Source organism: Perognathus longimembris, chromosome 1 (assembly GCF_023159225.1).
Source record: "Perognathus longimembris pacificus isolate PPM17 chromosome 1, ASM2315922v1, whole genome shotgun sequence".
Classification (NCBI taxonomy): domain Eukaryota; kingdom Metazoa; phylum Chordata; class Mammalia; order Rodentia; family Heteromyidae; genus Perognathus; species Perognathus longimembris.
In genome coordinates, this window is record NC_063161.1 from 101,939,538 (window position 1) to 101,962,707 (window position 23,170).

The window sequence follows — 23,170 nt, forward strand, 5'->3', positions numbered from 1 at the left end:
AACCAATGGGCTAGGCATTGAGACGAGCTCCTGTTAACCCAGCCATGGGGGGTGGGGGGAGCACAATGACTGAATGCAGTAGCACACACCTGTCATGCCCAACCATGTGGGGAAGCACAAATAGGAAGATCACAGTCCAGGCAGGCATATAGTGAGACCCTACCAGGAAAATAACCAAGATGACAAGGGGCTAGAGATGTGTCTCAAATGTATGGTCCTGAGTTCAATCTCCTGTGTCAACAAAACAAAACAAAAAATGAAGTGTGAGGCAACAGTACCATCTTTGAAACCACTTACCTCTTTTGTTCACAGGCTTGCAATCCATTCCATTGTGATTCTCCCACTGATATATTTTATAGTTGTACGGAAGAACCCTTTCCGATTTGCCATGGGCATGGCCCAGGCTCTCCTGACAGCTCTTATGATCTCTTCCAGGTAAGCAGAAGATACTTTCAGGAAAAGAACTTCAGCCCCTACTCTATCAACTCTCTTTGCCTGGTGAAGCAGATCCTAGCTTATGTATTTTGTAGCTACCTTTGAATGATGACCTCCATATATTTTGTCCTTGACTTTTGAATACTTCCTTGCTCTCTTGTTCTGCAGCTAGGAATGAGTTCTAATGTAACCAGGGTTAGAGGAGGGTAGATTGTCTTCTGGTTCCTAGACTGACCAAAAGTGCCAGTATGCTGGGATTTTGTTGTTACTCATTTTATCTGTGTGTGTGTGTGTGTGTGTGTGTGTGTGTGTGTGTGTGTGTGTGTGTGTAAGAGAAATGTCTTTTCAGGTAGGGATTGAGGAGTGGCATTCTTTAACCATAGTTCTTTTCTCTTTTTTACCCTATAGTTCAGCTACACTGCCTGTCACTTTCCGCTGTGCAGAGGAAAAGAACCAGGTGGACAAGAGGATTACTAGATTTGTGCTGCCTGTGGGTGCCACAATCAACATGGATGGGACTGCCCTCTATGAAGCAGTTGCGGCTGTGTTTATCGCTCAGTTGAATGACTTGGATTTGAGCATTGGGCAGATCATCACGATCAGGTGGGTCATTGGGGCCACACTCATTTGCATCATGGTTACTAAGTAAAAGTGATCTGTGAAGGGAGGCCCTTTGGATTGTTTTGCTTGGTTTACAAAGTCCCTTCACAAGATTGAGGACAACTAGTGGGTTCGTGGAACACAGCATTCCTACTTAGCAGTCAAATCATTGCTCTGTGCTCAGTTCAGTGTGCCCAGTAGGTACTGTGCACAGAGTAGGCACCAAAAATTCAAAGCTGCATGAAGGACAATCACTGCTATCAAAAGGTCCCTTGTGACCAGGCATAGGTAGCTTGTGTCTGTAATCTTAACTACTCAGGACTGAGATCTGAGGATCACAGCTCAAAGCCAGCCCAGGCCGAAAAGTCCATGAGACTCTTATCTCCAAATAACCACCAAAAAGCCCAAAGTAGAGATGTGGCTCATGTGGTAGAGTGGCAGCCTTGAGTGAAAAAGCAAAGAGAGAGTACCCACAAAAGGAATACTGAGGGCTATGAGATACAGCATGTCACAGAACTTTATTTAGTGATCACAGAAGGCCCCAAAGAGGGAAAGATCATCTCTCTGGGAAGGGTAAGGGAAGCTTTCTGGAGAACAAGGGAAATATAGATGTGTCATCAGTGAAGAATAAAAATTTAGCAGGCTAAGAAGGAAGCTAAGAGCTTTGGATAGCAGAAATACAGCCATGTCCTAGTTACAGAGTCAGACATTGTTGTCGTATCTGGCACAGGAAGTAAAATGTAGAGGACATAAAAGAACAAGGCAGAAGTTATATCATAAAAGACTGTATGGAACATGAACAGATTTACACTGTAGAGAAGTAATGGGTTAGATGGGTAAGGGAGCACAAGGCAGGCCAATTAGGGGACTGTTGCAGAAGTCTAGGTAAGGTGTTAAAAGGCCTACATGAAGACACTGTCATAGATCTTATGAATTAATGAATTAAGGAAACATTAGCTCAATTCAATGTAAGGAGCAAGGAAAAGCTAGGATGTCTCCCATGATTGATGAATGATTCTAGATTGGTTGTTAAAAATAACAGGAACTAGCATAAGAAAAACATTAAGGAAAGGAAGGGGTAGCATTGTCCAAAGAGAAATGTAGTAACTACCTGGCTTATAAAATGGTAACCCCTCTGTATATCATCTTTATAATAATAATAAAATTTAATTTAAAAAGTAAAGCAATAATATGAAGAAATAAAGTATTTGTACACCTTATCCATACCAGTGACCTCATATAGTAATCCTAGCTACTTAGGAGGCTGACACTCGTAGGATCACAGTTCAAAGACAGCCTAGGCAGAAAAATCCACAAGATTCCATCTCCAGTTAACCAGCAAAAGCCAGGCTAGAGGCTCTGAGTTCAAACATTAGTAATAGAAAAAAAAAAGACATCATAGTTTTTGGTTATTGAATTTGAAATACCTTTGAGGCTACTAAGTAGAGAGATGTGCCGGGAAAAATGTAGATGTGGACTATAGATACAGTCAGAGCCATTGAATTAATGATTGCCATCCAGTATGTGGGTCCTGAGTCAGCTATCTGTGTCTGGCTGTCAGGGATACTGTGATTAGCTTGGGCAGGAAAATTGAATTATTAAGCTTCTGGTTTTTCACCTTTCAAATGAAGATAATAATTGTAATAATAATAATTATAATAATGCCTACAATGTATTTAAGTGGTGGTGAATAAGTTAGATAATGCATTTTAAAGCTTTCACACCTACACAGTGAGCTCTCAGTAAATGTTAGGAATGGATGACATTATATAGGGAGAGTTTGTAGAGAAGAGAAGGAGACTTGGGTTTTATATTTGGAAAAACCTAATATTAAAGGGAAACAGGGAAGGGAGTATCCATGAGAGAGTGAGAAGAAGGAAAAGATAGGAGGAAACAAGAACCATGATGACATGGAGAACTAAGAGAAGAAAGATTTTTCCGGGGATGAAAATGGTTCACAGAATCAGATCCTAAAGAGAATTCAACTCAAATGAGAACTTAAATGGCTTGTTTAAGGATATGGTTAAAAAGTCATTAGTAGATTTTGCCAGAGTTGTTTCTCTAAGATAGTACCATCCATCCAATAAGGTAGCCCTTAACCATAAGCTTGTAGTAGTCTTCCAGAGGCTGGCTGAATTGGATAGCACAGATACACAGCAATTCTATTGCTCCAGAAAGTTCTATTTCACAGGGCTACATTTGAGTGGTAGGCTGGATTAAGAGTTAACCTGAGGAATTTAGTTGAGTATAGAGTAGAATGTTAGAATGAAACTGACTCTCTAGACCTACTTATTCGAGTTAGAGTTAACTTTTGTATCCCTAACATAGTACATCTAAAAAAACAAAAACAAAAAAAACCTCCACAGCCTTAAATCAAAAGCTATTCCTGTTTCCTTGAAATTGACCAGAATAGTATGAAATTGAAAAGACCACTATGAAATATGGAACATCTCCTGGGGGAGGGGCTATACAGATGCTGCCTAATCTATAAAATGTGGTAGTGGCTAAAGAAGCCAATGCCAAAAAAGCTTAAATATAGTTCAGAGGGGATATCAGCAAAGACTGTTAAAACCTTGACTCATGCTCTGGAAATTTTCTGTTCCACAGCTTCCCAGTTGTTACTTATACATTTCCAAGTGGTTAATCCCACCTCCCTCAGCCTGACCAGGAACTTCTAGTCTTCACTGAAGTGATTTGCAAAAAGTGGTTATATGAGATGCTGGTTCTTTGTATTTATGACTTTATGATAAAGTCCCTTCCTTGTTCTTAGTTATACATTTCCTAGATCTTCCTAATCCATCTTCTTTTTTCTTTTTCTTATCCTGACTGCCATGGAAACCAACGTTGGGCCTAAAGGCTAACTATCCAATTCACATCCAAACTTCTGTCCCCTACTCTGGCAAAATACATTAATCATACTCACAAATGGCAACTGGCCCATAACTAGTAACCACCCTGAGGCCCCAAGTAATCATTGACTTCACAAATTTGTTCTGAGAAATAATGAAAGTTAGTTTTAGCTTTACAGAATTATTGTCATTGTTCATGTGGCTAATGGTTAAACAACTTTTTAGACATGCAGTAGTACATTGCCATCTGTGGTCTGGGTCTGGACATCACAGAAACAAGGATACTGTCCTTTTGTGCTTTTAGTGTAGCATTCAATTATCCCAAGTTACAACTGACTGAAAATGGGATCATCTTATATCAAGAGAGTATTATAGCTGAGACCTAGAAAAGGCTCAAAAACTGCTTGACACTTCAGGGAACTGGGGAAATTTTTTAAATTTTGGAATATTTGCATATACATATTATGATACCTTGAGCCTCAATTATATCTTGTATATTCCTTACACTAGTAGCTTGGAGGTAATTGTATGCAGTGTTTTGAGCGTAGCTGTGTGTTTAATCGTGCCCCATTATATGAGAGCAGATGTGAAATTTCCCACCTGCTGTCATGTCCATTTTGCATTTTGAAGAATTTCGGGTGTTGTACTTTCAGATTAGGGGAGCTCAATCAGTACTAGGTTTTCAATTGTTGCTCTAGCCATAGTGGCAGCAAGGAAATGGGCAAAAGTAGCAACAGAAATTGCATGATTTTAATCTATCTTGCATGCCTCATATGGATTAATCTTTACAGTAGCCCTAGAGACATCATATTATCCTCATAAAGCAGGCAAGAAATTAAGATTAAGAGAAGTGTTTTGCCTTAGAAAAGGCAGAAGGAAAAATGGATGTAGAATGAGGATGTATCCTCATTCTGTGAAACTGTGAAACCTGAGCTCACTCTAGTTCACTGCCCTGCCTCCACCTGTGTTGAACTGAGCTAAATGGCCTGCCTGTCACTAAACTAAGCTTTAATGTGAGAAGAGAACTTTGTGCCTGAGGCAGTGAAACTTTCTTCAGCCAAAGTAGGATATGCGTAAGCCAGTTTAAAAGCAAAAATTTAGGCCAGGCACTGGGTGGCCCACAGCTGTGATCCTAGCTATTTGAGAGATTGAGAATTATTTGAGGCCAGCCCAAGCAGAAAAGTTTACAAGACCCCTTCTCAACCCATAGCTGGGTGTGGTTGCGTATTACTGTTATCCAACCTATAACAGGAAGCCTAAAATAGGCAGATAGTGGTTTAGGCATGCATCTAGACAGGAAGTATAATCCTATCTCAAAAATAACCACTTTAAAAAAGATTGGAGGTGTGGCTCAGTAGTAGAGCACCTGCTGAACAAGTGGCTAGGCCTTGAGTTCAAACCAGTACCACCACCAAAAAAAGGAAGGAAGGAAGGAAGGAAGGAAGGAAGGAAGGAAGGAAGGAAGGAAGGAAGGAAGGAAGGAAGGAAGGAAGGAAGGAAGGAAAAAAAGAAACACATTCTGCAAGCAAGGTCAAGACTGATTAATCATGAAATATTTCAAGAGGGATCAATGAGCTTTCTCACAAATCACATCTAACAAAGAAAATCCATTTATGCATTCAGTCCAATTTTTTTTGCAACACATTTAAAAGACGAAATCTTAGAATTCATATGAGGTATTATTACAACCCCAGAATTCTCTAATTTACTGTGAACTGGTGGTCATAGTCACTGAAGGAAAACATATTCATCAAAGACCTTCAGCCTGCATTTGCCCAGTCCTTTTAAATGGTCTCTGCAGCATATTACCTAGCAGATACATAAACAGGACACTCAACTCAACATCTGTACTCAAGAATGCTGACACTTTTTGAGCAGAAAAGAATGTGGATTTTGAATAGTATGAGTTATTCTTCTAGTTTAAACTGGCAGTTTCCCCATATTCATCTGTTGATCCAGTGATATTGCTGTAACACTGTAAGTCCTGCCCCAAGAGTGAGTCCATGTTTTCAGAACATATTGTGGGTCCCACTCAAGATCATCCAAAAGGATTTTTCAGTGCCTAATGATTCTTGATTAAAATAAGAAATATGTTGCTGCTCAACACCTGTACATTCTGCCAGGCACAAGTGGCTCACTAATACAATCCTAGCCATACCACTCCTAGGCATCTATCCTGAACAACAGGTCTCAAGATACTATAAAGACATCTGCACATTCATGTTTATTGCTACACAATTCACAGTAGCCAAAATATGGAAACAACCCAGATGCCCCAATACAGATGAATGGATCCAAAAAGTGTGGTCCTGTACACAATGGAATACTACATAGTGATTAGAAATGATAAAATACTGGTATTCGCAGGGAAATGGTCAGAGCTTGAACAAATAATGTTGAGTGAGACAAGCCTAGAACACAGAGAAAAAAGGCGCATGGTCTCCTTGATATATGACTGTAGGGTGGGGGTCAGGTGGAGAGAACAGTAGAGATCAGGCCTATAAAATAACAAACTTCTTTTCAAATGGTATTTCCACATGTTTGGGTCAGCAACTTTACAATATGTATCTAAAACCAAACAACTACTAAACAAACATAAAAAGGTCTAGGATAGACCTATCAGAGGATCACAATAGCTCAACAGCTATGTACACATGATTATATAAGATGAGGATAAGCAAAAAGAACTCCAAGAGGACACAGAAGGATTCTATTGTTGTCATTACGTTTAATGTTCTAGGTGAATTTCCTTTGGCGTACCCCATGTGGTTATAGTATATGATTTTGGTACACTAGATATTGTGTATACACTTACCTGAACTAGGGAAGAGAAAGAAAAATGAGGGAGGGTGTAACAAATATGACAAGAAATGTACTCACTACCTTATTATGTAACTGTATCCCCTCTGCACATCACCTTGTCAATAACATTTAATTAAAGAAAAAAGAGGCTGGGATCTGAGGATCACTATTTCAAGCCATCCCAGGAAGACAAATCTGAGAGACTCTTATTTCAAATTTGTCAACAAAAAGCCACACTAGATGCACAATTTAAATAAGGTCCCAGCCAGGAATGGAAAAGCCAAGCGAGAGTAGGAAGTTTTGAGTTCAAATTCCTATCCCAGCAAACACACACAAAGATACACACACTATACACTGCAAAGTAAACAAACCCTAGTGCTACATATTATCTATCCAAGAGAGATCTTTATAAATGCATAGTAATTACGTTAATCTGGCTGCCTCTCCTGGATTCTAGATCTGTCTTCATTTTTTCACAAAGGGCATCCACTGGAAGAAACAAATAGGAATTTCTGTACCTTGAACAGGAGTCACATAGTTTTCTTAATTTGGTGCTCTAAAGAGGTACCTCAGAGAGGTCGAGTCTTGTGATTTCCAGAAAGGACATTAAACCTGTTTAACCATTGCCTTTTACCTTGGCCTTCGCCTGAAATACCCTTGCTCATCCAACTGACCTTTACCCCTTATCCTTCAAGGCAACTGAAATTCCTGGCCCTTATTATGTGGTCAATAAATGACTGGGCAGGTGAGTAGATGGAAGAAAGGAGGAATAAATCAGATGGAGAGGCACCTGGCATGTATTTAGGATGGATGCATGCATGGGTAAAGCATTCCATATACATTCCACTTGGTAAACTCTTGCACTCCTTTTGAATAACTCTCTGGCTCATTTTAGGTGTCGTTCATGACATTTTTATCTTTCTCCCCTTGCCCGAGAATGATCTGCCCATTTCCTCTTGTCAGACCTTGGCATCACGTCCTTCCTATCCCTCATCTCTCCCAGCTCTCATCCTCTATGCCTGGAACAGGTCTTTAGTACATAACAGATTCTTTGTGTCAATTTCCCCAAATAATAATTGCCATGGAGACTGTTTCAGGTCAAGAGCCTTGAAGAGAGAAATAGGGGGGGTCTAACCCGTTTGCCGGTGTGTTTTGGCTATAGCATCACAGCCACAGCTGCCAGCATTGGAGCTGCTGGCGTGCCTCAGGCTGGCCTGGTGACCATGGTGATCGTGCTGAGTGCTGTGGGCCTGCCTGCAGAGGATGTCACCCTGATCATCGCTGTCGACTGGCTCCTGTGAGTTGGAATAAATGCCATTGCCTCAGCCAGATGGGCAGGCTACTTCCTAGTCATGCAAAATCTGCACTCTGACATCACCCTCCTTTTAGAATGCCCAATGAGCCATCTGTTGCTGCTTTAATTTCCCTCTGACCAGGCCACCTAATAACCGTGCTCAAACATGAACTCTTCATCACTAAAGCAGAGATGGTTAAAAGCCAGGAAGCTTCATTGGCTAATTGTACTGGGTTAACTGCTCAAGCTACAGCTAGGTATGGGCAAAGATAAACAGGGGATCATAAGAGGAAGAAGTTGGAAAAGCACCAGAGCTAACTTGAAGCTGTCTTTGACCTACTTCAGCCTCATAGCCACCTTGTTTCAAAATCAGTACATATTCCCAAGCATTAGTAGGGTTGTCTAGGCTATGGCCTGCACAAAGGCTTTAGGGTAAGCCTGACTTGGGTTTGAATTTCCACCCAGCATTAATTAGCTTTATAACTTGGAGAAAGTCCCTTAACATGAAGCCCAGTTGTATTATCTACAAGACAGATGGGGGGAAATTCTGCCTACCTCAATGGCTTGTTGTAAGAACTTCATGGGGTCATGTGAGTCCAGAATCTAGGACCAAGTCTGGAAGCTAGTACATGCCCAATAAACAGCAAGTCATATTGCCAGGCTGAGAAAGAATTGAGCCCCCATCTGATGCCTCTGTCACTTCTCTAGGGACCGGTTCAGGACCATGGTCAATGTCCTTGGTGATGCATTTGGGACCGGCATTGTGGAAAAGCTCTCTAAAAAGGAGCTGGAACAGATGGATGTTTCCTCTGAAGTCAACATTGTGAACCCTTTTGCTTTGGAATCCACAATACTCGAGAGTGAAGACTCAGACACAAAGAAGTCATATGTTAATGGAGGCTTTGCTGTAGACAAGTCCGACACCATCTCATTCACCCAGACATCGCAGTTCTAGAATCCCTAGCTTCCAGTGACTGGAGTGATGAAGAACCTTTCTATGAGAGTCATCTCTTAGCAAGTTCAACCATTCAGGAAAAGAGAAACACTGATGAGCAATTGTATTTTTAACTTGATAAACAAAACTCCAGATTATTTTCTACATTTGGCTTGATAGTCTCTGCTCACTGGGTTTCAGAATTTGGGAGTGGGATAAGAAGAAATGCAATCAAATAATATAAAAGTTACATTATTGGAGTTTTGAAAATTCTATAAAACCACGTTTGAATGTATATAAAGTACTAACTTGAAATCGGTAATGTCAAAGAGAAATTGCTTTCCCATGCAGAAACCAGTTTTGGGGAATTATATATATATAATTTGTTTAAAAATTTTTACTCAGACTTTCTATTGGCATGGATTTCCTTTACTTCTCACTTTTTATAAATTATAATGCATCTAAACAGTCCCACTTGTCATTGTGCCAAAATGATCATTGAACTCATCTCCAGCCAATTTCAAATAAATTGTTTTTTAAAAAAAACAGACCAGCACAGTTCTGCAATAATAATTTCAAGACTCACATAGGGTTTAGGGGGAAAGGAGAAGGGTTCTTTTGTCAATGTACTGTATTGGGACACTGGTCATTGTTAATCCAGTGTTCAGTATAGAACTATATATGTATGTATGTATTTATTATTTTCATATAGTTTTCAAGAGACAGAGATCAGAGTTGAACTATCAATGTGAAATGAAGCGCTTTCCTTGTACTTGAATAATAACTATAATCGCAGCCTAGGTCTGTTTCAGAGCTTCCCAGTTTTTTCTCAGGAGCACTGGAATGAGAAATTATGCTGTACCATCATTTCAAATCTATGGATTTGGCCCTAAAGCAGAGATCTTTATTGTGGTACACCAGGAGGGCATAGCTATTCATTGACAACTGGAAGGAATTTTACACTGACTCCATATACAAGTATATAGAAAGATATTGATCCAAAAGACAGATGTGCTTGGCTTCAATAAGAAGGCTTCATTCTTCCAAAGCCATTCATTCATACCCACCTACAGAGGCCAGTACTTTGCTGCCTGTGAACTTTTTTTGCATCAGGGCCTTGAACAACCATGCCAAGCTACCAGGTACATTGTGTTATAATTTCCATTCCATAGCATTCATATACCAACTTGTAGTAAAGCTGTCCCTAGCCTGGATTCTTGCAAATTGAATCTATGACATAAAGTATCCCTATAAGTGGTTGAGGGGAAATTCTCTCCATTCCCCCAGCACTCTCTCCTGCTCTAGAGAAAATTGTTCAAACTAGAAATCTTGGCCCTTCTCATTAAAATCTTCTTATTCTCACTCTCTTGCTGATTTATGAATTTATGGTTTATTGAAAGTCTGTGCTTCAGTTCTCATCTTGTAAATAATGCTTAAAATTCACTTAAACTTATATTGAGATAGATCCTAAATAGTTGTGTTTCTGGAGTCCTGTGTAGCCACCTTCAACCCATGTTTTTATAGTTTAAGTAACCAGAAATTGTGCCAAAGATAGCAGAAAAGTAAACAAATGGTCAGTTCTGACCACATGCACCTGAAATCTATGAGAAAATGATGCGGAATTATTATGTAAACATCATAGCAACCAATGATTTAATGTGAAAATTTCAATGCAACTATTGGTATTGTTTTTAAGAAATAAAACTAAATCTAAATGATGATGGGTTGGTCATTTCTTTGGGGCTGGCTAGTTTTATTCCCTTATCAGGTGGCTGGTATTAGTGGCATCAGTGCTGACAGAGCTGTTTGTGAACTTGGAACACTTCTATAACCAGCCTCTTCACACACCGCTGTTAACTCATTAAAAAAAGAAGAAGAAAAATTCCATTTCAGTCTCAGTAAATATCTCTCATTCTTTCTCCTCTGTCTTTTCTTTCCTCTTACCTGTTCTTTTATCTTATTAATATGAGTGGGTATGGGAGGATAGAAATGTGAGCCAGTTCAATTCGTTTTTACAAAATTATTGGTTTAAAACTGGTTACCCAAAGAATGAAAAGATAGGGCCTGAGGAACAATAATCTGATGCTTCATGTTTACCAGTGAAGAGTAAAAGGCAGAAGTGCAGTACCTTGGGAACAGTTGCCCCAGATCAAAGTAGAATTTTGTTAAAAATTACTGTCATAGGAAACAGATTTATCTCCAGGGGTTGAAATTTGGTTTCACTGAAGGACTGAACTTGCCTTCCTCTGCAATAGGACTACAATTTATGAATGGCTGGATTCAATGTTCTTTAAAAGATGGCATGGGCTGTGGGTGCCAGTGGCTCATGCCTGGAATCCTAGCTACTCAGGAGGCTGAGATCTGAGGATCATGGTTCAAAGACAGCCAGGGCAGGAAAATCTGAGAGACTCTTATCTCCAATAAACTACTTTGAAAAAGCTGGAAATGGCTCTGTGGCTCAAGTAGTAGAGCACTAGCCTTGATCAAAAGTAGCTCAGGGACAATGCCCAGGCCCTGACTTCAAGCCCCAGGACCAGCAATAAGAAAGAAAAAGAAAGCAACTTAAATGATGGCTGCTTTCTACAGGACATGGCAGACTCTCACTTGTGCCATAGACATCAAAGGGATAGATAGATCTATGGGCCTGGAAGGGAGTATAAAAATTCTGACACTATCTGGCCAAGGAATACAGAATAGTCTCTTTTGTTTCCACATAGGCAGAAATCACCACCAACTCCTTAGAAAGACATATTTGTGGGAAGAACATCTGAGAAGATGACCTCTGTGTGATTTTAGTCAGGTCTAACACTCAGGATCAATGATGTTATCAGCTTTAGTTAATGAGTAATTATTTTGGCATTCATAGTGTAAGTCCACTGGGTACAAGGCCTTTTATTCAAAGCACACTGTTGTTCTAAGAGACCATGAGAAATGCACCTGGCTTATAATCAGGCAGGGGGCCAATAGTAGTGTTGGCTTTGAGGATGTGTAAGACTCTCCTCTAGGAAGAGAGAAGAGATAGTTCTGTAGATCATCAGTGGAATGCTACATGATGCTATGCAAGAGAATGGATGTTCTGCATTCTCTAATTGCCCAGCAAGGGACAAGGGGATACAACAATTAGACACATAGCTCTAATTTCTTCTCACCTTTGGGACCCTTGTCAATGTTCTAAGCTTTGGTTTCCCCTTCAGTGAGGTGGGAATAACAATAACTTACCTTGTGAAATTGCTTTAAGTATTATGTGAGAAGATGTATATGATATATCAAGCAAAGAACCTGTCACATAATATGTTTAATAAATGACAATGTCACATTCTTACCCCAACCTCTTTGGGGGTGAGACCCTTTCACTCAATTTCTCTCCTCCCTCAATCACATACATAACCCACATATATTGGCTGTGATTGGATAAATGTCCTCCAAATTTCCATTTGTTAAGGGCTTGGTCACCAGCCAATGACACTCCTCAACAGTGGAAGAACTTTTAAGAAGTAGGGCCTAGTGAAGGGAAGTGAGGTCACTGAGGTCATGCTTTTGAAGGGGATATTGGGACCCAGCTTCCTTCCTGTCTCTCTTTTTGCTTCCTAGCCATCAAGAGTTCAAGCTTCAGGACTGGTCAAACACAAAAACAAAAGCAAAATATGCCTCCTTTCTCTGAGATTTTAGACTGTCAAAGTCATGGAACGCAAAAAGTAGACCTTGTTCAGTCAGCTTTGGAGACACTGTGTTGGTGTACTTATGGAACTGGGTGACTTCCCCTGAGTGAATACATCTAGCCATCATGGACGGAGATGACTAAGGACATGTTTAGTAGTGTAGGCTACACAGTGCCACAAAACCCCTAAGCTAACAGTGAGACATAACCAAGCAATTGGCACCCCATTTCTTCCTTCCCTAGGACAAACCAATGCCATGTGCAATTTGGAGAGTGCCTCTCCAGAATTCCTGCGACACTTCTAGTTCCATGTGCCTGTCTCTATCTGGCTTGCCACTTTTAAAGCTCTCCACAGTATGAGGAAACCCCCAAGACATGATAAACACAGACCCAGCAGGAGCCCTTTTGTTGTTCTCGTTGAGGGGCGGGGAAATGAGATCAAAAAGCCTTTGCTCTTCTAGACAAGTCCTCTGAAGCAGCACCAGGATATTACTGAGAGAAGATTGGCCTTCATGAATCCTATGTTCCAAAGGAAAGGCAGAAAACCCTGGAATGAAAATGTTTTATGGGAATTGAATCAAGAGATACAGAGAAACCACATTTTGAGAGGTTGAATCAGGAGTCTTTATTAGAAAGCCAGTGACAGCAGGCAGATACATGTCCCCAGAAAACTTGCAGCTTTGAATATACTTTAACACTACTGGAAAACTGAGCCATGAGGGTGGTAAAGCAAAGAAAGAGCAGAAAAACAATCCCAACAAACCTGATCAATTCTAATGGAGAGCTGAAGAGTGACACCATGGTGACCTGAGGAGTCAGGAGACAGGAGGCATGGTGCAAAATGGCATCTGAGCTGGGGGTAGTGGGGAGCTAAATAGGATCATGGTTGGGGGTAGGATCACGGGGAGCTAGAGAGTCTTGAAAGTTCATGGCATGGGACTGGTAGGTCCAGTAACCTATTGTCTAAGTCCCTGCCCCTGCCTCTAGGAATTCAGAAATACACATCACCTTGGAATGCACCTCACTTTCAGCCACCAAGAAGCCAATATGGCTTCAGTTAGACCCAATTCTCTATCATACAGCGCCAAGATGGCACTGGTTATACCCAGCATCCTTATTTTAAAAACATATAGAATCAACCCAGTGCCTATGGAGTAGTCTTTGGACATTGACTTCCACTTTCTCTCTAAGAAAGTGCTTTTTGTGTATCAGGTTGAAGCCTCTGATTACTGCCAATTTTTGCTGATTCAAGAAGCTATTAGCTTTCTGGTGTTGCTTTCTCTTCCTTGAATTTAGGGTGTGTGAAGGAATGCAAAGCAAGCTTGCATAATCTGGGCTTGTCAGAGTCAAAGGGGTCCATGTGCCAGGGGATGGCATGAGAAGACTAGAGAGCTGACACTAACCTGGATTTGTTTATCTTACCCAGACTCTGTGGAAAGGTACATTTTCCAAGGGGACAATAAGATGAATGGAAATGAACTGAATCATCCCAGGAAGTTGGTTGCTGGAGAAAAAGCCTCACATTGCCTACTTTATAAGCTTACTCTCACATAGTGCCAAAGACACACACAGGCACCAGATGCAACTTTAATTTTAAAGAGTGCTTGCATTCTATTTTCAAGGTCATCACTTATCTTGGCAAGAATAGCAATATAGCTGGGTGCCTGTAGCTCAGGCCTATAAGCCTAGCTACTCAGGAGGCTGAGATCTGCAGATTAGGGTTCAAAGCCAGCCTGAGCAGGAAAGTTTGTGAGACACTTATTTCCAATTAACCATGAAAAACCCCAAAGGGGGTCTGTGACTCAAGTGGTAGAGCACCAAGCTTGAGTGAAAATACTAAGGGACAGTACCCAAGCCCCATAGTCAGAACAAAGATGATGATGATGATGATGATGATGATGATGATGATGATAGCAGAAATGGTTGCCCACTGCCTGGATAGAAAAAAAATGAGTTTTAAAAGTGAATCTGAGGATAATAAAACATCTAGGTCCTTAGGAAACATGGTGAGACCAGCATCAGAAAAGTCATAAATGAAAATTTATAAATAAGTAGCAAAAGCAGTTAGCAACTCAGGGACTTGGGCTGATTCTTCTTCATCCCTGGTTTTATCTTCCCAGCAGACCAACTTGGTGTCACTTCCCAGAGTTTTCCAGCTACACCTTCCATTTCTTAGTTTAGTTAGAAACATCAAGATAAATAAGGATATATCAACTTCACATGAATCACACACAAACTCAAGTCTCTTCACTGGGTCGAGAGGTTGGCTTGAGTAATGCCAACAGTTGATGACTGAATGAGAATTATGAATAAGTCATGCTTGCAATACAGGGATATTTCATTTGTTTTTCCAGCACTGAAGGCAAGTCTGCTCCTCAGTCACCCCAAGCAGAAACACCATCTCTATTCATGTGCATCTTGTGCATCATCACTTGGAGATGACACTAAAGCAATAAAAAGCCAGTTTCCTTTAAGATGTTGACCTAACCTGCAGACTGAGTGAGATGTCCCTACCAGGAAGAGTACAAGAAGGGGTGTGATTTGAAATTCCAGAAAATAAAAAAACAGAAAAAAAATGTTTCACTTGGCACCTCAGCTACTATGAGGCAAGAACTGTTCCTACCACCTAAATTTTAACTCATTTCATCCCATCATGCCATCACAGGAGGGCACTGTTATTCCCCAAAACTGGCATAAAAAGTTAACTGGTTCACCTAAGCTCATGTAAAAAATAGGTAGTACATCCATTTTGGCTCCAGTGTCTCTACTCCTTGTCAGGTATTTGTAAGGTAGAAAGGGTCAAGAATGCTCAATATTAATCCTAACTCAAGGCTGGGGTGGCCCCAAAATTTAGAGACAAGGAAGAATCATTATAGAGATCTACCTGCAATATAATGCCTATAGTTTAAAAGACTATATACTTAAAATTTTGCTAAGAGGGCACTCTGGGGTTAAGTGTTCTTATACAGCCACAGAAAAAAGGAAGGGAAGGAGGGAGGGAGGAAGGGAAGGTAAAGAAAGGGAAGGGATGAAGCCTGGGAAGGAAGATGAGAAAAGGAGGGAAGAAAGATGGAGGGAGGAAGTGAGGGAGAGAGGGAGGAGGGAAGAAAGGAAGGAAGGAAGAAGGAAGGGGAAAAAAGAGGAAGCTAACTAATCTTTGGGAGTGATGAACAGGTTTATGGCATTGACTGTGAAATATTTCACAGGTATAAACTAATCTCCTACAACCAAACTTACACATTCAAATTCCCCCTCCCTATTCTCCCAGTCTAGCAAAGATTAATGTAAAATATGTCTGCAGCCAGTGCTGGTGGCTCATGTCTCTAATCCTAGCTACTCAGGAAGCTGAGATCTGAGGATCCCTGTTCAAAGCCAGCCCTGGCAAGAAACTCCATGAGACTCTTATTTCCAATTAACCACCAGAAAACCGGAAGTGGTGCTGTGACTCATGTGGTAGAGCACTGACCCTGAGCAGAAGAGCTCAGGGACAGTAGCCAGGCCAAGAGTTCAAGTCCCATGACAGACAAAAAAAAATTTTTAAGTGTCTGTATTGTCCCTTCATCAATCAGTGGCCTGACCTCATCTCCTTTATGAGAGTTTGATATCACCATATCCATTTCCCTTCATATAGACTTTAAATCCCTCATTCAAAACCCACTGCTTCCAAAACTAGAGGAAGGAAGGTATCTAAATGAAAACTGGAAACTAATTCTCTTTTCTCCTTGATAATTTTTTGAGCAGCTTAAAATGCACTCACCTTGGTTTCCTCCCACTCATGAACATCTTTTTTTTTTTTTTTTTTTTTTGTGCCAGTCCTGGGCCTTGGACTCAGGGCCTGAGCACTGTCCCTGGCTTCTTCCCGCTCAAGGCTAGCACTCTGCCACTTGAGCCACAGCGCCGCTTCTGGCCGTTTTCTGTATATGTGGTGCTGGGGAATCGAACCTAGGGCCTCGTGTATCCGAGGCAGGCACTCTTGCCGCTAGGCTATATCCCCAGCCCCACTCATGAACATCTTAATCCCATGTAATCTAACCTCCAGCCCCAAGTTTTCCAAGATCCCTAAGGTAGCCAATCTCCTGTTTACAAAATCTAAAAGGAATTTCCCAGTTATCAGTGCTTACTCTTCTGCAACATTTCTGCATTCAAATAAGTTGCCTCATGCTTTCTTACCATTCCTAGGTTCAACCAGCCATTTTCTAGGACCCAGTTTTACCACCAGTCCAGGTTTCATTCCATAACCCCATTTCCAGACGTCTTTCTCAGAACCTGTTTGCCACCTGTCTCTACCTACTTCCAAACTATCCTGAGGAAGATCCTCAAATTCAGGCTCAGCATCTCACTCCCAACCCTTACTGTCTACAGTACAAAGTTTATAAAACACTAGATGTACCCAAGTATGGGTGGTAATCCTATCTACTCAGGAGACCGCATCTGAGGACCACAGTTCAAAGCTAGCCAGGGAAGGAAAGTCTATGAGACTCTTACCTCCAATAAACTACTCAGAAACAGAAGTGGTGCTGTGGCTCAAGTGGCAGAATGCTAGCCTTTAGCAAAAGAAGCTCAGGGACAGTGTCCAGGCCCTGAGTTCAAGCCCCAGGATTGACACAAAAACAAATAAAAACAAAAGCCAAGTCTAATAGTATAACACACTCCTGAAGATAATCCCAGAGAACATTTCCTTCTCCGTACTCACATCCTTCACAGTCCTCTCTACAATTACCTCACTGCCTCCAAACTTGGGGAATTCTTGGCCTTAGTCCCTAGACCCCATTGTTTCTTACCTCCTGGAAACAAGACAAGTAACAGGACTTTGGTACATAATCAAGTATTGCCTTATATTATTACCAGACTTGATGATAAAGTAATTGAGTACCACAAATCTCACTTAAATTAATACCATGATTTCATACTATTAAAGAGGAAACAGTGTTACATGTCCACAGAAATGTTTGCTGATCTAGACTTGGGTTTGAAGGATCTGGACACCTTGCATAAGTTTGCAGGAGAGGGAGGGGTGTTTCCAATGTCAAACTCCACTTTGGCTAAAAGTCACAAATCTTGTCCTGAAAGACATCTGAGTTGTCAATAGTTTGGTAATCACACATGAACCATCTCATTGCCCTAATAAAAGGAGGCAATCTTCTACCCTAGAATGACCACTCTTGTCAAGCAGGATCCAGTATGCTTAGTAAATACAAACTGATGGAATGGATTTGGTTGGTTGTCAGGACCCAATGAACACAGGTTACCATGACAAGCCTAGGCTGAAATTCTCTTATGCAATGCTGAATGAGATTTCTGACCAACTCCCACACCATGAACAAAGCACTTCCAGCAATAGCACCTATACTGCTTACAATCTGTTCTTGGAAGCCATCCCACTAAAACAGGTGAGATATTTATCTCCATTCAAAACACCAATTTATGTGTCAGTTCCTGGAGGAAAAGGAACAGGGAGGTTTATTTTGAAGGGAGGGGGAAGGAGAATTTCCTTAAAATGCTATGTACAAACATCAAATTCCAATGACAGGAAATAGGAACAGAAAACACCTCTTGTTGACCTAAACTAGAAGTGACTAATGTCATTGTAATGACTGTCAAGAGACCTTAGTTGCCCTGTCTCTCTGCCTGAAAATACTAAGTTCATGCTTTTTAAACCCTCAGAATTTGCAGGTTGTAGCATAATAAACCTCATGATGACAAACAGGTGATACAAAAGAAAATGGCACCTCAACCATTAATTTTAGAAACCAGACAGACCAGAGTTTACAAACTGGCTCTCATACTTGTTTTTGTTTTCTGAGTCTTAGTGTCCTTAGAAAGAAAATAGGGAAGTGGTATTTTCCTTAAATAATTAAAGATGGGGTGAGAAGCTGGGTCCTGTTAACTCACACCTGTAATCCTAACTACTCAGGAGGCTAAGAGTTGAGCATCAAAGTTTGAAGCCATCCTGGGAAGTAAAGTCTGTGACACTCTTATCTCCAATTAATATTAACATATGTGTATGTATATGTGTGTATATATGTATCTGTGAATGTATATATACATATATATGTATATTCATGCATATAAATGTATATAAAATTTCATTTCATTATATATACTCATTATATATTTTTTTCAGTACTGGGATTTATACTCAGAGACTTGTATTTGCTATACAAGATCTCTACCACTTGAGCTACAACTCTAGCCCTTTAACAAGGGATTATAAATTGAAGAAAGACAGACAGAAATTCTTTTTTATGATTTTTAATGACAGAGTTAATCCAAAGCATAACACATCATAAAATTATTCACATTATTATATACTTCAAAAGCAGAATACCTCAAATTTTCAATTCTGCCTCCCATATGACTCCTCAAAATTTAATATCTTGAGAAATGGGAAGTCAAAAGTCAAGTCGTTTGAACAATAGAATTAGGAGATGAGAAAGTGGCTTCTAATAAAGAGAGGCATCCTAAATATGAGCCAACTGCTAGTGGCTCACACTTGGAATCCTAGCTACTCAGGAGGCTGAGATCTGAGGATCCCAGTTCAAAGCCAGCCTGGGAAGGAAAGTATGTGAGACTCTTATCTCCAATTAACTACAAAAAAAAAAAAACCAGAAATGGTGCTGTGGCTCAAGTGGTAGAGCACCAGCCTTGAGCTGAAGAGCTCAGGGACAGCGCCCAGGCCCAGAGTTCAAGCCCCACTACTGAGAAGAGAGAAAAAAAGAAAAAAAAAAAAAAAAAAAAGCAAATGTGATATGCCTCTAATCCTCCTCCCTCCTTCTTCCTCATCTTCTTTCTCTTCCTTCTGACTCAAACTATGCAAGCCTTTCATAAAGCATACTCATTTCAAATCTGGTTTTGAGAGTCCTTCCTGTATTTTCTTAAAGTAGTTCTTTCAGAAAAATAGTGGAGAAAGGTTCCTCATCTGCGTTTATTAACAGTTGCTAGAAACTGGGTGTGAAGGCACACACCTATACTCCCAGCACTTGGGAGGCTGAGGTAGGAGGAGCTTGAGTTCCTGGCCAGCCTGGGCTACACAGCAAAACAGTCTCCAAAAGAGAGAGAGAGAGAGAGAGAGAGAGAGAGAGAGAGAGAGAGAGAGCTTTACAAAAGGAGTATAGGCTGGTGGGGAGGGAGTGTCAATGGTAGAACACTTGCCTAGCAAGTTAAAACTCCTATACCACAACAATAGCAACAACAAAGGTGGGCAGTTGAAAGAAATTGGTCTCCTTAATTTGTCATAGAAATTCAACCTTTTAAACAAGATCTGAAATCTCTTGATATAATATTCTCTTTCCATAGATTTAAGGGAGAGGGGGTGATGTAAATTAAGTCTAATATGAAAAAATGAACAAACAGAACAGATTTATCCAAAAAAGAAAAGCAGGCTGACAGTCTTTTCTCCCTAGAGGACTTAGCAGGTTATTGCTCTAAATAGCAACTTCCTCAGCTCCCACAAGACATTTTTGTTTGAATTCTAAAATGTGCTTTCCAAATAAGTAGAAAAGCCCCTGAGACCCAATTATTACTTTTTATTTCATGATCAAAACAAAACACTAATTTTCCAGATGATAAGAAAAATGTGAGTCCCAAACAGCAACAACTTTAATCAACAACTCTTACCTGGGCACAAAAGACTGAATATTGGATTTAACAGAGATTAGACACTGGCAACTCAACACAGACAACTAAGATGACTGGTCACTTCTCCACAGATGTATGGTTCTGTTATCGGGTTGAGTGAACTCTTCTTAGTCCTCCTTCAACTTTGCATTCAGTTTTCCTCTGTGACATCTGAAACATCACATACTACATCTGGCACTGAGGGAAAATAAAGACACACAATCAACACAACCAAGGAGAAAAAGATCTTGGCACGTAGCTCAGCCTTGACATCATTTGGTGAAGAAATCTTTTTCCCTAGATTGCCAAGTTTAAGGGGGGCATACAGAATAAGGTAAAGTTCACTTGTGTTATCTTGGGCAAGTTGTTTGATCTTTTGGTATATTAAAATGATGACACTCTGCATACCTACCTTTTGTATGAAATCAGTACAATCCTTGCTACATTGTAAATGTGCCAGAACTGGCTAGGTAATACTGAGCTGAACTGCTAAATGTGTTCCAACCTATTGTATTGTAGAATAAAAGTGTTAGGCAAGCATTGGAAGGGGTCAAGTATAAAACAGAATGTTCTAAATTTCTCATCCTCAAGAAACTCTGCCTAGCTAGGCACTGGTGGCTCAGGCTTGTAATCCTAGCTACTCAGGAGACTGAGATATGAGGATCATGAGGATCAGCTTGGGCAGATAAGTACATGAGTCTCAGGGAGGGAGAGAGGGAGAGAAGGAGGGAAGAAGGAAAAAGGAAGGAGTGAGGGAGAGACAAAGGATGAAAGAGATGGAAAAAGAAAGGAGGGAAGGAAGGAAGGAAGGAAAGAAAAAAAGGAAGGAGAGAAAGAAAGAAAGAAAAAGAAAGAAAGAAAGAAAGAAAGAAAGAAAGAAAGAAAGAAAGAAAAGGAAAGGAAAGGAAGGAAGGAAGGAAAAAGAGGTAAAGCACTTGCCTAGCAAGTCCTGAATTCCATCCCCACCTCTACCCCTGCCAAAAAACAAAACAAAAAAAAAAACAGACAGAAAATAGGAAGAAAGAGAAAAAGAAACTTAGTCTACTGTAGAGGTACCCAATCCAAAACTGCATCCAATTTTCCTAAAGATCTCATAAAAATACTGATGCAGTGCCCAGGCCCAGCGTTCAAGTCCTAGGAATAGCTCTCATGGGGGTGCACACATTCACACATACCAGGTGCACACATGCACACACACACACACACACACACACACACACACATACACACACACCCCACTACTGGGAAGTAGTTGAATCAAATTGTTCTGGAATAGATCCCAGGCATTCAAATTTTTCAATTTCCCAAGTGCTTCTAATATTTTTAAAAATATAATTTTATTGTAATTATTAAGGTGTTGTACCATAATTATTTTTGGATAATGTCACCTCTTTCTTTGCTTTCCTTTAATTTCTCTCTCCCATTCCTGCCCAAGTGTTTCTAATATTTAATGACAACTGCTAGCGCAGAAATTTTGCTCTGTGAATTGAGTGTATATTCATTGCCTGTTTAATCTGTTGGACACTGAAAGAACCAGAAGCTTCTAGGATAAAGTCCCTTATTATACCTTACCCTGAATAGTGAGGCCGACCTCCAACAGTCAAGACTGGTTTGCCTTCAGCTTTGTCGGTAATAAAGGTGTAGGGCCCCTGGGAGAGAATGTTACATGGGTCCTGCCCAGTGGAGCTAGATGAGATAAGATGCCATTTTGTGCAGGTGAGATCTTACAAGTGAGATACCAGCCTGGAGGCCTGATGAGCTATAACGGGACCAGAAACCAGCAGTGCAGTTAACATTTGTCCTTTATTTTCTTATATTCTTGGTGTTATTCCTTTTTGCTGTCTTTGAAGTTTAGAAAATGTGTCAATTTCTTGCATGTGCCTGAGGAAATCCAAGCCCAAGTTCCTTACCAAACATCCAGTTAGGAGCACAACAAGGATCTCAGCTCTCTGCTCCAGCTGAGGACCAAATACCGTACGTAGTAAAATCTGGAACTGCAGGCAGATCTCATGGGTTGGGGAGGTCAGTGGACTGGATCTGGTGTGGTGTGGTCTATTACAACCCTGCCTGCATAGAAAGTGTACAGCCTAGCTCCACCTGAGGAACCAGGAGTTTCACAGATGCAGCCTTGAATGTGCATCCCCAGTACGTATGCTAGATATGGGCAATCAGCTCACACACCTGGAAAAAGGCTGTGGCTTAAGAGCAGTCATATCTAGCAGAGTGCTGGTGGCTCACACCTGTAAACCTACCTATTCAGGAGGCTGAGATCTGAAGATCACAGTTTGAAGCCAGCCCAGGCAAGAAAGTTCAGGAAGACACTTATCTCTAATTAAGCACAAAAAAGCTGGCGTAGAGCTGTGGTTCAAGTGGTAGAGTGCTAGCCTTGAGCCAATAAGCCCAGGAACAGTGCCCAGGTCCTGAGTTCAAGCCCAAAGATGGTGTGCGCACGTGCGCGCGCACACACACACACACACACACACACACACACACACACACACAAGCAATGGTGTATTCTGAGAGAACTACGAATACTGAAGGCATATGTTGGTGGGATTCTTTGTTTATTTCTTTATTGGAGAACTTTTTGGTAGTAAAATCCACTATTTTCAAGTATTTAAGAGATAATCTGTTTTATACCCCCAAGTACTAAATCCCCAAACTGCCAGAGTAAACTGAAATGGATGTTCCCCTGTTCCTTATCTACCTGCTCAGACAGAAGGACTCAATATTTTTTTTTTTGGTTCAAGAATCCCTGACAGTTTTGTGACTAAGAGTCTACTTTTTCATTTTCCTGAGATCTTCAAATCACTGGGAGACCAAGAGAGGGAGAAACAACAACTATGAAAGAGCTGCTGCTGCTGCCAGGAGAGTCATCAGGAAGAGAAGGGATGGGGGGGACCCTTAGTGGAGATGCACTATTGTGAGCCAAGGGCAGGCCCTCAGACCCTGCCTTCCCAACCCACATGAGTGACTTGAGC

General features: G+C 40.8%; 2 protein-coding genes across 7 annotated transcripts in view; one reads left to right on the plus strand and one right to left on the minus strand.

Annotated features, from left to right (window-relative positions):
* Slc1a1 (solute carrier family 1 member 1) overlaps positions 1 to 10,632 on the plus strand; it is an 83,278-nt gene extending 72,646 nt beyond the window's left edge. The window contains exons 9-12 of the mRNA XM_048356483.1: positions 313 to 435; positions 844 to 1,038; positions 7,849 to 7,983; positions 8,689 to 10,632. Of these exons, the coding sequence (XP_048212440.1) occupies positions 313 to 435; positions 844 to 1,038; positions 7,849 to 7,983; positions 8,689 to 8,935 (700 nt within the window). The 3' untranslated portion in view covers positions 8,936 to 10,632. The remainder of the gene's footprint in view (positions 1 to 312; positions 436 to 843; positions 1,039 to 7,848; positions 7,984 to 8,688) is intronic.
* A 9,041-nt stretch (positions 10,633 to 19,673) lies between these two features.
* Spata6l (spermatogenesis associated 6 like) overlaps positions 19,674 to 23,170 on the minus strand; it is a 38,488-nt gene continuing 34,991 nt past the window's right edge. For all 6 annotated transcript variants that reach the window (XM_048359767.1, XM_048360517.1, XM_048361277.1 and 3 more), the window contains one exon: positions 19,674 to 20,387. The gene's annotated coding sequence lies outside the window, so the exon portion shown is untranslated. The remainder of the gene's footprint in view (positions 20,388 to 23,170) is intronic.